At 26.5% G+C, this 12,903-nt stretch overlaps 3 protein-coding genes, 1 long non-coding RNA gene and 1 pseudogene across 4 annotated transcripts; 4 read left to right on the top strand and 1 right to left on the bottom strand.

The window, feature by feature from the left end:
- Positions 1-54: 54 nt before the first annotated feature.
- LOC132917986 (uncharacterized) lies at positions 55-889 on the top strand. Its single transcript, XM_060979018.1, has one exon. The coding sequence runs from the start codon at positions 214-216 to the stop codon at positions 634-636; it is 423 nt and encodes a 140-aa protein (XP_060835001.1). The 5' UTR covers positions 55-213; the 3' UTR covers positions 637-889.
- Positions 890-2,515: 1,626 nt separating this feature from the next.
- On the top strand, positions 2,516-5,001 carry LOC132917616 (uncharacterized; annotated as a pseudogene).
- Positions 5,002-7,247: 2,246 nt separating this feature from the next.
- On the top strand, positions 7,248-8,710 carry LOC132923669 (uncharacterized). The gene is made up of 2 exons (XR_009661238.1): positions 7,248-7,514; positions 8,312-8,710. It is a non-coding gene; the product is annotated as an uncharacterized LOC132923669 (long non-coding RNA).
- On the bottom strand, positions 8,544-10,703 carry LOC132923653 (uncharacterized). Its single transcript, XM_060987588.1, has 2 exons — positions 9,969-10,703; positions 8,544-9,909 (listed from the first exon to the last, which is right to left on the bottom strand). The coding sequence occupies exons 1-2, from the start codon at positions 10,087-10,089 to the stop codon at positions 9,584-9,586; spliced, it is 447 nt and encodes a 148-aa protein (XP_060843571.1). The 5' UTR covers positions 10,090-10,703; the 3' UTR covers positions 8,544-9,583.
- A 1,058-nt stretch (positions 10,704-11,761) lies between these two features.
- Positions 11,762-12,670, top strand: LOC132923637 (uncharacterized). Its single transcript, XM_060987587.1, has one exon. It carries the CDS (start codon positions 12,045-12,047, stop codon positions 12,588-12,590), a length of 546 nt encoding a protein of 181 aa, XP_060843570.1. The 5' UTR covers positions 11,762-12,044; the 3' UTR covers positions 12,591-12,670.
- The last annotated feature ends 233 nt before the right edge of the window (positions 12,671-12,903 follow it).

The raw sequence follows: 12,903 nt of genomic DNA, 5'->3' as shown, positions 1-12,903 counted from the left end.
TATTTTTATTGAGTGGAAAAAGAGGGGTATTAAATTAGCTGGTTACACATTTTATAATATTATTATTGTAATCCAAGATTGGTGTTTTATTAGTAATCAGTTATAACTCTGACGGCTTTAGTGAATTTTATTTATGAGATTGTTTGCTAATATATTTTATGTTGTTTATAAATTAATATAACGCATTATATTAGGTATATTACGTACTTCATTATGAATTTTTTGTTATTGTTGTTGACTGTTTGCGTAGCTATGACAGTATATGGAAGAGATATGATTCGAACTTCGCCTAATCATCGGCAAAGGATATCACCTACTCAAATTACAATAGAATCTGAAAGTAAATATACTACCAATAGTGTTTTGTATTCAGGAAAAAACAATGTTGCAACATATGATCCCAATACTGTGAATAAAATGTGGATACGGAATATATTTTCTGCGCGGAAAGATAAGGTTTCCGATAAGATTAATCAGAATGGCTTAATCACTGGTAAATATAACTCTACTACAATAAAGGCCATTCCAATGCGAGACATCCGCCAAAATTCATTGATACGACCCAAGTTGAGACAGTGTTTAGAAGGAATGGTTCAAGATACTAAAGGAGAATGCACTTATGTATTTAAGGACTGAAAATATTGTTTCTTCGTATTAATAAATTTTAAATGGAGAATTGTAAAAAAATTAATTAATTTACTCTGTCATATTGTAAAAAACCAATTTTACCATTTTTTTGTTAACTGTTTGTTTATAATGTTAACATGTCTAATAAGTAGGAACACATATGTTTATTATAAAACCATTTATACTATGGACATTTTTTGATATCTACTATTTATATTGACTGATTGAGTGATGAATATAAATTGTTGATATGACAAATTAATTGGCAATATATTTCTTAACAAATTGAAGATTGATGTTTACTTAAAAATATGGTATACAAAAATCTTACATATTAGTACCTAGGTTTATAATAATTTAAATTGTTTTAATATCTAACACATAGAAAGATAATATTATTTTTACTTTATTTTAACACAAATACTTAATAGCCAACAGGTTGGATTCACTAGAGCTTCCAACAATGAATGTGTTGAAGTGTTTCCCGAAGATAATATTTCATATAAACTCAGAGAAATATAGCTTACATCAGCGTTTCTCAAAGTGTGGGTCGCGGCCCACTGGTGGGTCGTCAGTCAATTTTTAGTGGGTCGTAAACAATTTTTTGAATTATGATGTCAATGCTGTTATTAACCATAACAGAAAACAAGCACATATTTCGCATACACCTCATTATTAAAAGTACATTTATAAAAATAAATTGGTTATAAACCTATAAAATACTAAATATATATTACAAATTTATACATATTTATATAATACAAATTTTGTTTTTTATAACTACTTTTTGAAAAGTCAAACCATGTGGGTCGCGAAAGATTTTTCAGGGTAAATTTTGGCCGCGGTACTAAAAAGATTGAGAACCACTGGCTTACATAATATAACTATCATTGGTATACAACAATATCAATTTGTCTGTAGTCGTTGAAAATATTCATACATTGTTTAATAATTATTTATACATATTTTTTGCATTAAAAGAATATAATATATCTTACATGGTTGTTTTAAAATTTAAATAAAATAATCGTAACGCACTTTGATAATTTGTGTATTTGGTAATTGTATTATTGATAACGTGCATATACTATGTAGGAATGTTTTAAGAGGAGCAACCCCTAGGCCCTTATTGAGGCTCGGGTTTATAAAGGGTCAAGTGTTGTCATCTGATTATTATATAAAGTAATAGTCATTTGTATTATATGTATTTAAAAAATATTCCATGTTTAGACAAACAAAGAAAAAAAAATATAATACATAATATTGTAAAATCTGACTTAACGGATACTTTTTTTTTCATTGTGGTATTTGTTAATATATTGAATACTTTTCTTAATTTTCCCTTATATTCAAATACTTAGTTTTAGAAATTTTAAGCATACTTAAAAATCATATTTATTGGTACCTACTAACTTATATTTTACACCAATTAAGGAGTGTTCTGTGGCGATATAAACTTATTATTTTAAAATGGGGGTAAATTATTTTTACTTTAAATTATAAAGCAAATGATTACATAGAATTATTTGATTTTAAGACAGATTAAAATTATATAAAAGTATTAAGAATAATAATAGTCCTTTATAAATCGTTTTACCGAACTATAAAATATATCTCATTTTTAATCTAGTACTTATTATACACAGACAATTTTTGAACTGATGTAACAACTCGCCGTATTTATAACATTGCAAATTGATAAAATGAAAAATTGAATTTCATATATTTATAGAACGTACATCAATAAACAAATCAACATAATATAATAATAATTTTATTATTATACCGAAGATGCGTCATGAATTTATGATGCGTAGTATAATTTATAATAGACTGCAAAAACGGTCAATTATTTCCTCACGAAAATGCACGTTTAACAGTTGTGCGGAGTAAATTTTGAATACAAGGTTAAATTAATAGATTGTATACATACCACCAAAGTTGGTGATTAACTACGTAGTTATATTTTGAAGCTAGTATACGATGTGAATCTAAAGTGTACAAGTTTATTGTTCTTGACTGACATTACGATAATGTAACGGGCACATTAACATTTTCCATTTGTTGTATTACTTATTATTAAAATCTCGTCATTTATTCGGCAATAATTTATTATCACGTGCAATAAATATTATTGAAATACGATGGGAATTCGATTTAATCTTGTGACTTTGATCATAGTTTCTATCGTTGTCGTTGTGTCTTCGGTGAACGCAAAGAGAGGCATTCTCAAAATCTATTGGCCTATTAATCAGTCGATGCCGGTCAAACTCAGTGCGAAACATACGTCTGGTAAAATACATTTTCCCATATCTTATATTGACACCGCAGAAAAGTCCATAACCGACGCTTCCGTTAAGGTATCTAATATGATTAACGAGAACGACTTAAACATAAAACATATCGTAAAAAGGGCCCAACTAAGCATTATCAATCCTAAGTTGCTGAAATGTCCGGAAAAAATGGTTAGACACGTTAATGGAACATGCGTTACAGAATTTTTGAGTAATTGAAAATATAATTTCAGCATTTTAATAAATTCTAAATGAAAAATTGTAATAAGTTTACAACTCTATAATTATACAAAACTATTATTTTTTTTTATATAATTTTTTCGTTTAAAATGCTAATATGTATGTTTTATAGCGATAATAATATTACTGAACTAAATTTTAGTTTATTTATCCAAATTTTCGATTATATGTTTTCAATGGAATGTTCGATAAGTCAAAACATTTTTTCAAAGTAAATTAAGTTTAAATACAATTATTTTTATTTCTATGGTTGTGGTCATATACTCATGTAAAACGGTGTAGTTGTCTTTTTCTATTCACAATCTAGATATTTGCACTGTCTGAAGTCATAATAATATTATAATACTATTGTAGTATTATACATTGACTTTGAACAGTGGAAATTGAACGAAATGGCTACAGATAATATGAAATAATTAGGTACGTTGGTAATATAACTAAATACTTATCTGTTGTAATCACGGTACCGCTATAATATAAATTATTATTGTTTAATATTCTATATCAATTAATTACGAAAGGAAGGGGCAGCTTTTATTCTATGTACCTAGTACATACATGCTGCAGTTCAAATACGTATAATATGCATTATACGCGCACATTGGCGATAATTTGAAATCAGTCTTGTTTGATTCTCACTCGGTGAATCATTTCAAAAGTAGCTGATGATAAAACGTCACATTTTACAAGGCGCCACACATTATAACGATGAAATTATCAGTTTTGTTGTTGACTTTTGTAGTCACAACATTATACGCCAGCCACGTGCATCAAACGTCGACAAATAAAAGTTCCAATTGCAAACATCAAATTCGGATCAACGGTACAATAAAATGCAATACTACCACGTCGATCACTCCCATAGGACGAAATTCCAAACAGTTTCCTGTGATTACTACAACGAAAAAATATAGAAGATTAGACAGTACTGTCACAAAAACCGAAAAGCTACATACAACGCAAAAGTATACTAAGTTAAACAACACTGTCACCGAGAGAGTTGTGATCGTGGATGACCAGAAAACTACCGAATCGAGTCTTATGCAGACGAGATTTTTCATAGCTCCTCCTATAAAGAAATGCAATGATGGATTAACCCGAGACATTAACGGAGACTGTGTTCTTAATTTCCCAGATGACTAAAATGGTATTATCTATCTATATTATTTAAATACATTTACTGGAAGGAATAAGATATATATATTTACAGTATTATCATTTAAATATATTTTTTCTAATAATTTTAATTATAAAATTAGGTACAATATTATGATTTATAAAAGCCAAGAAATACTTTAATGTTATTGGTAATTATTTTTTCTAATTTTCTAAATAAATAGTTATAATAAAGTAATCTTATATTATTTATAGTATACCCAATTTTGTTTAGAATGTTAGATATTAGTATTATTTGTTTTGAATACAATCTGCTTATGTATTCCTATAAATGGGTAAACATAATTTAAATCTATTGTTATATTTTTTTTTTCAATTAAGTTGTTTAGTTTTTAATAACAAAGGTATGTATAACTAATAACTAATATGTCTATATAAATATAGTCATTGAGGAAATTCAATATATTATGTAGGTACATTATATTGTTTCACATTTCTATACTTTTACGTAGAACAATACATTCAAAATATAAGATTGATTAAATAAAATTGGTATGTGATATTATTTGTATGTTTTTAAATTAAAAATTCAAACCTGCGAATCAATATACTTAAGTGGTCATATAATTATAATAATTGTATCATTTATATTGTGTAATTTTTGTATATACTTTTATTTAAAAAAAAAAAAGTTTAAGATCAATAAACGTTGGCAGCAGTTTAATATGTTTTCGATTTTATTTATTACATACAATATGCTACAAAGAAGATAACATAATATAATTTAGTGGTTCTAGATCTTTCAGGTATGTATATATTAAATTTCGCACATATAATGGTACTTTAACTATAGTAACATAGTAATTAACTAGGTAAATCTGAATCTTCGGAAATTAAACAAAAATAGTTCACAATAGTTACCGTAGCTTAATAAGCCTTATTAAATAAGGTAAAACGTACAGTGATCTACATAGTATTTTGATTGTTCTGTACAAACTTAAATAAATTCTTTTTACAGATTATAGATTTGAATTTCATAACGTTGTTACAGATCACGACGAGGAAGGGTCCTTCTGTTCGTTACAATATTGAATCTTTAAATAAGTACCTGATATTATTATTAATTTAATGTAAATTTATCATTTTTGATACTCATTTTTAAAATCATAACTCGATCCAGTATTCCAGTACCTACTTTTTTTAGAATTTAAATTGTATAATAATTATAATGACAAAATTGCTGATTATAGGACTTTCTATAAATAATGGAATTAATTATATGTTCTTTGGGATTTACATAGTCATAAATTCATAATACATATGATAATAATATCTTATGTATATTTTATATATATTATACACTATAATAATATATATATTATATAATATTAATTTTCTTTTCTTAATGCTTACACATTAAATAACGAAATAGGTACCTATATACAAAGGAAAAAGCTATTAACTTAATACATTTTAATAAAAAAAAAATTATTAACTATAGTAAAAAGTATAATAAAACACGAGGAGTAGTTAGATATTAAAGAAATTTAACCAAGTACTCTGTGTAATAACGGTTTTTTATACATTAATAAAATAACTAGGTATAAATTATATTACATTTAAGTTATTTAAATTGATTCATCATGATTAACATATTTAAATAGATTTCAAAACTTGATATTTTTTTTGTGCTTAAAAAATTAAATTCGGGATAAAATAATATCATTGTACAGTGAATACATTTCTCACTTATTTTAGCTGGAAGTATAAAGATAAAGTATTATTTATCTGAATGGACTTTATGCTATTGGCTTTATGCAGTGATCGACAACCTTTTTGGACCCCATGGGCCACGTAACAAATTAAAAAGAGTTCACGGACAGACAAAAATACAAATTTTATATTCTTAAATTATTTACTATAAAAAAATTACTGTCTAGAATTTTAAAATAATATAATGTATATATTTGTTACGGTAAATGACGAAAAATAATAATTTACGTAATTTACCGGTAAATATCGTTAATATCCATTTTTAATTTATATGAGTAGATTTTTATGTCAATTACCGGGAATTTACGATAAAAAATTATACAAATGGTTATTGTTGTATTTATATCATATTATATAATTAACTATTTATTTTCACATATTAATATGATCCACGACATTTTGAATTACAAAGTTTACCTGAAGAACGACAAGCACATTTATTATTTTTACATTTAGTTTTGCAGTGACATCGTTGGTACCCTTGAGTGCCTGAAATACTGCTCAAACCAGCTGCCTCTCGAAGAGTTAGCTGTTTTTCTTTGATAGATTTGCGCAAAAACATATTTATAGATAGTAGATACTAGAAATCTACCTAATGTAAAACCGTGCAGCAGAAAAACATAAAAGTTGTGTTATAGTCAAATTTTAGTATTATATACAACATTTACCAATTTGTTTGGTGAATATCGCAATTAACCGGTAAATATCGAAAATCTCCATTTTGTATATATTTTTACGATAATTCCCGGTTAATTACGTAATTTTCATGTGTTACATCATTTACCGTAACATATATATATATAAAATTGTTATTCAAGAATTTAAGCAGACCGTATAATTTATACAATAGCCGCGTGGGCAGCCGATTGCCGACCACTGGCTTAATGCAATCACGGTGAATTCGAAACGGTAATGTAGACTTTGATCAGTGAACACCGATCAAAAATAATAATAAAATCAACATAATAGTTACTAGATAGGCAGTGTGTTAAGTTTAGAATAATAACAGAGATACGAATTTCATATAATGATTAGTAATATGAAAATACAACTGTTAATAATAAGAGTAGGATTGGTGTGATATAATTTAGATAAAAAATCTTGAGAGATAAGACACGTATTTTAATTAAGATTTATTAATTAAGAAGCTTCTGATTATCAAAACCAGTACACAGTAATCGTACCTAGTGAGAATTTTTTAACAATCTTTTGTTCGATAATAATTGTAATCGTTACATCTGAAATTTATTTGAAAAAAATTAAATTATTACTGTATGCGGAACGATAAATTTTTTAATTTGCGTTTTGTTGTTAGTCTCTATAATTGTTATAATGGTGTACCTGAACGTAAAACAGACGAAAGTGAATTGACAACGAATATTTTGATGAATACACTAAATGATTTAGAATCAAATATCAACTTTGAAATTAGTAACAATAGTACTTTGATTAGATATGACTAAGGTTGGTATCTTAATTTACATTGCATTTTTTTAGATGTAGCTACACGTCGTAGGTTTTGGCACGAATCTGTTTTGTTTCTTATTGAATAGATAGCCCAAATTTGATTGACCATTTTTATGATTTTAGGGAATTTTTTCCTTAGATTAAAATTTTAAAATGTTTTATTTTATATTATGCATTAATTTTATATTTATATAATATGAATTATGTATATTTTAAACAATCAAATTCATCTAATCTTGCATTTGTGAAACTATGTAATTCCATAAAATGCAAAAGTGTAATTAATATAACTTATAAAATCAAAACAGACAATTCAATATAGATATAACATAAAATATTTTTTAATAGCGTCGTAGCTATCTTAAGGGTAACAGAGGCAATTGCCTCAGGGTGAAAAATGTTTTAAATATTCTATTTAAAATATTTAAACGAAAAATTAATTTTATTGTAAATTATGAGCAGAGTATTTTTTTGAATGTCTGATGTTATGATGTGTTAAAAATATTAGAACGAGTAGTCTCTAAGTTATCAAAATATACAAAGATATTAGGAATAATATTATTACTTTATAAGTAATTTTAGAGAATCTTAAAATATATATCATATTTACTCTAATAAATATTATACTCAGATATTTTTTAAACTGATGTATAAACTAACTGTGTTTATATCATAATATTGCAAATTGTTGGAATGAAAACATTATATTTCGTATATTTAAAAAACGTGCATGAATAAACCAATCAAATTGAATATTGTAATAAAATGCAAAGTGTATGTTTTTTTTGTCGTAGATATTTTTAAAGGGAGATAATATACCAACAATGCGTACATGATGCTTATTTAATCAACTGCTAAAATGGTCAGATATTTCTTTGTAGAATGTTGGGCGTAAAGTATAACACATTTCCACCAAAAGTCTACCATTCTGTTTTCCACTAATAGGTACACGTTTCTACCAAAACCATATTTATATAATTAACAGATGGGATAAAGTAAGTTTATTTAAAAACTAAATGCACATAATATCGAAAAACAATATATAGTATTATAAATGTTCATACAATCATTTTTATATAATTATATTGTAAGAATAATTAAGGAATAACAATAATAATAATAACAATGAGCATGCATGTACGAATACAAATTCAAAAAAAATAATTGGTTTTCTTAAAATATAAAATTAATAATTATACAATGTTGAATTTTCTTAATTAATATTAAAGCAAAATAAGTAATATGTATTAAAATTTAATGTATGTATTGTATTTATAATTATTTTTTGAAGAAAAACAATATATAACTATCAATTTACAGAAGCACTTACATTTCTAATAGTCTTTTAACTTTTTAAAGATGTATGTTTTTTTTGTCTGTGTAAACAATAAACGTCGAAAAAAGATTCAATTTTAATAATATTTTTATTCAAACAAAGATTTTTAGAAATTTTAAGGTGACTTAAAAATCATATTTTTAGTTATCTATTTATATTTTACACCGTTTAAGGAACGTTTTGTGGCGATACAAACATATTATTTTCAAAAGAAAATCAATTTTTTTTTTCTGAAAATTATGAAGAAGATGATTATTTAGAATAATCTCATGGTAAGATAGAACAAAATGATTGTAACTATTAGTTTTTGAATTATGAAAAATAATATAAAGTTATCAAGGATAATAATAGTCCTTTAAAAATCGTTTACCTGAACTATAAAATAAATGTAATATTTAATATTTCCAGATAATTTTTGAACAGACGTACAACTCACTGTAATAATTATAGTATAACATTTCAAATAATTGATTAAATGAAAAATTTAATTTCACATATAACTGTGTTTAACACGTTTAAGTTTAATTAAAAATTGAATTTTATAATAATTTACTATTTTCTCAATATTCATAAAATCATATCAATGAAACGAATTCAAAAAAGTTTATATCTCTAATAATTATTGTAACATACAAGATACCACACAAACATATAATATTTATTTAATAAATAATATTAAATATTATTTTAAGTTTAGAAGTCATTGAATGTAAGAAATCAGGAAATGTTGTTACACATCTTTAGTGTATTCATCCGGAAAAGTAAAATGAGTAGGAAATATTTCGTCTATAACACTATCTATCGGGTCGGATGTGGTGGTTGAATAAACATTTTCAGTTATCTGGCCTATGCTTACCATTTCTACGTTAACTATTGTTGTGGCCTGCACTATGTTAGTTTTTTCGGAAGATGTGTAGGCGGTGGTGTCATTGTCTGTATCCTCAGCAAATGTCGTCGCGTTGTTACTGCCGGTACTGGACGTAGTTTTTTCGGTAGCGGTGTTCGATGGTGACATGATCAAAGTGGTATTCGCGGTGCCGTCGATCTTGGAATTTTCTATGGTGTCAATATGAGAATAAATATGGGTAAATTTATATTAAACGACTGTTTCATACTTGGTTCGGTAGGCCTCGACTGATTATCGGGATCCTGAGAGACAGGCTTTGCATTCACAGAATAAACGACAAAAGAAATGGTGACGACGGCCGACATTGTGAGATTAAACCGAATTTTCATCGTGTATAAGCGTATTAATTATTGCACGTGATAATAAATTTAGTAGTAACAGACGGGACTTAAATATGTAAAATGATAGATGGAAAACTTTAATACGCCCGTAAAATTATCGTTTAATTATCGTTTTATAGTTTTTTTTTTTTTTTATCAGAAAGACGCCCAATAAACGTGCACACTATAGAGATGCAAATTGAATACTGACATAAAAAAAAGACTAGCGAAATATACTAGTTTTGATATAAAGTCTGCTAATTTAAACCTTGAATTGAAAATTACTTCGCCCTACTATCAAACGCATGTATTCACAAATAATTATCTCACCATTCTAGCTGCTCATTAAACACGCATCATATATGCAACAATGGAATAATATGTACCTTTATCTACGACAAATAAAACATAAGATTTTCATTTTACGTTGATTTGTTGATTGATGTACAACATAAATACATCAAATGTAATGTTTTCATTTTTACAAATTGTAGCGTTATAATAAAAATGCAGTGAGTTGCTACATTAGTTTGAATGTTTCGTATAATAATTTCATAGTAGTGTATATTATAATAAGTACTAGATTACTTGAAACGATAACTATTATTACTGTTGTACCTACTATTTTCACACAAGAATTAGCGTTTTTAGCGTTGATAATTTTCATTTATACGTATAATATGATGTGTTAAAGTATACACATTAAGAATGGATTACTTTCGGTATTTGTTATTATAATAATACTGCAAATTAAGTATGTACACATTTCAATAATTCAATTTTATGATATAACATATTTTTTAATTAATATATTTATATTATATATAAATGAGTTTATATTTATGCATTTATATCACTGAATGCGCATTTAATATAATATTTATAATTCTAATAACATACAAAATATAAAATAAATAAAAATATAGGTAGTGTCACATTCGTTAAACACTATATATTATATGTATTTATATTTTATTATATAATAAACACACTATGTGATTGACTAATATAAAATATACAAACTAAACATTTTTTGATGCCTCCGAATTATGACTTAATATATTCAAATAACTCATGGCATTAACTGTCAACCTGAACAAACTCAGCAGTACAATAATTAACGACCATCTTTCAAAACAGTGAAGTATTATTTTAAATATGATAATAATTATAGATTTATAAACAAAACGTGTCTTATTATTGATAGAAAGCTAATACACAGTGCTTTAATCTCCAGCTACTGAAAACTTACTCATAAGGAATAGAATACCTTCTCAGCATAACTAATATCGTAAGAAAGTTCTACCGACCACGTTACAGCGGAAATTAAAAAAAAACACTGCTGTATATTTTATATCGAGTGGTTTAACGAATGTGTTAAAATTTGATTTCAATGATATATTATTGTATACGAAAAACGGTCCTGAGCTGTGACACACTGTCAGCTTAAATAACTAAGTATAGATTTCATGATACATTTTTTTAATATTGCTAAAAAATATTTAAATTTATTATTAGAATTAGGTTAGGTTATAATGAAAACATTAAATTTCATATATTTATAAAACATCACTGAAATAATCAACATTATAATACTATGATAAAATTATCAAATCACACGTTTTATTTTGCCGTAAATATTATTTTAGTGATACGTATTTAATGGACTGCTAAAACAGTTAGGTATTTCATTGTGGAAATACACGTTTAGTAGTGGGGTGAAGTAATTTTCAATTCAATGTTAAAATTAGCAAACCGGATACTAAAGCTGGTATGTTTAACTAGTTATGATTCGAAGTCAGTATTCGAGTGCATCTTTAGTGTACACGTTTATCGGGTGTCTTTCTGATATTACGATAGTTTTACGCGCATATTGAAGTTTCAATTTTAGTATATCGCATATTATAGTCTTGGACGTTACTAGACAATTTGTTATCACGTACAATAAATACTCTTGTAACACGATGAAAATTCGATTTAATTTCTCGATTTCGGTAGTTGTAGCTATAGTAGTGTCTTCGGTGAACGCAAGGTATGTCTCTGAGAATCCCGTTGCCGATAAACATTTGAGGACGGGCAAACCCAGTGCCAAACAGTTGTCTAATACAAGTTTTCCTATATCCCATATTAACGCCGTAGTAAAGTCCACGACCGATACCATCGCGAATACCTCATTGGTAATGTCTCCAGTAAATACCACTTTGGTCACGTCTCCTGGGAATATCACTACGAAAACGTCTACATCTAATAACATTACTGAGACAACGTTCATCGAGGAAACAGTAAAGGGCACCACTGCCTCTACGCCTATCGAGGAAATACACATGGCGCAGGCAACAACAATAGCTAGCTTAGAAACGGTAACCGAAAACCAGACATCCACAAATCAGACAACAACCGAAAGTGGACTTTTGACAACCAGATATATGATAAATCCGAATCGTATAAAGTGTTCAAGTGACCAGATACCAAATGCATACGGAATATGTGTACCAATATTTAATAATTAATTTAACCATTCCCGAAATTGGAATAATATTTATTATAAAGTACTTAAAATAAATGTAATTTATTAAATATTTTATTTATATGTGTTATGTGTGTATTGTCTGTTATACTCGTAAGTAATAGTTGTAATTTTTTTTAAGACTACGGAGAAATTTATATCATTGGTATGATTGTATGAATATTGGGTAAATAGAAAATGATTTTGACATTCAATGATACTTCGAATATATTTAAAATGACAATAATTATATTATTACAAGATCTTTGAAACGAAATATTATTTATAGAAATAGGTAGGTTCAAAGTAGATTCAAC

Source organism: Rhopalosiphum padi, chromosome 1, assembly GCF_020882245.1.
Source record: "Rhopalosiphum padi isolate XX-2018 chromosome 1, ASM2088224v1, whole genome shotgun sequence".
Taxonomy (NCBI): domain Eukaryota; kingdom Metazoa; phylum Arthropoda; class Insecta; order Hemiptera; family Aphididae; genus Rhopalosiphum; species Rhopalosiphum padi.
Note: the sequence above shows the minus strand (reverse complement) of the source record. Positions and strands in the feature narration are given on the sequence as shown.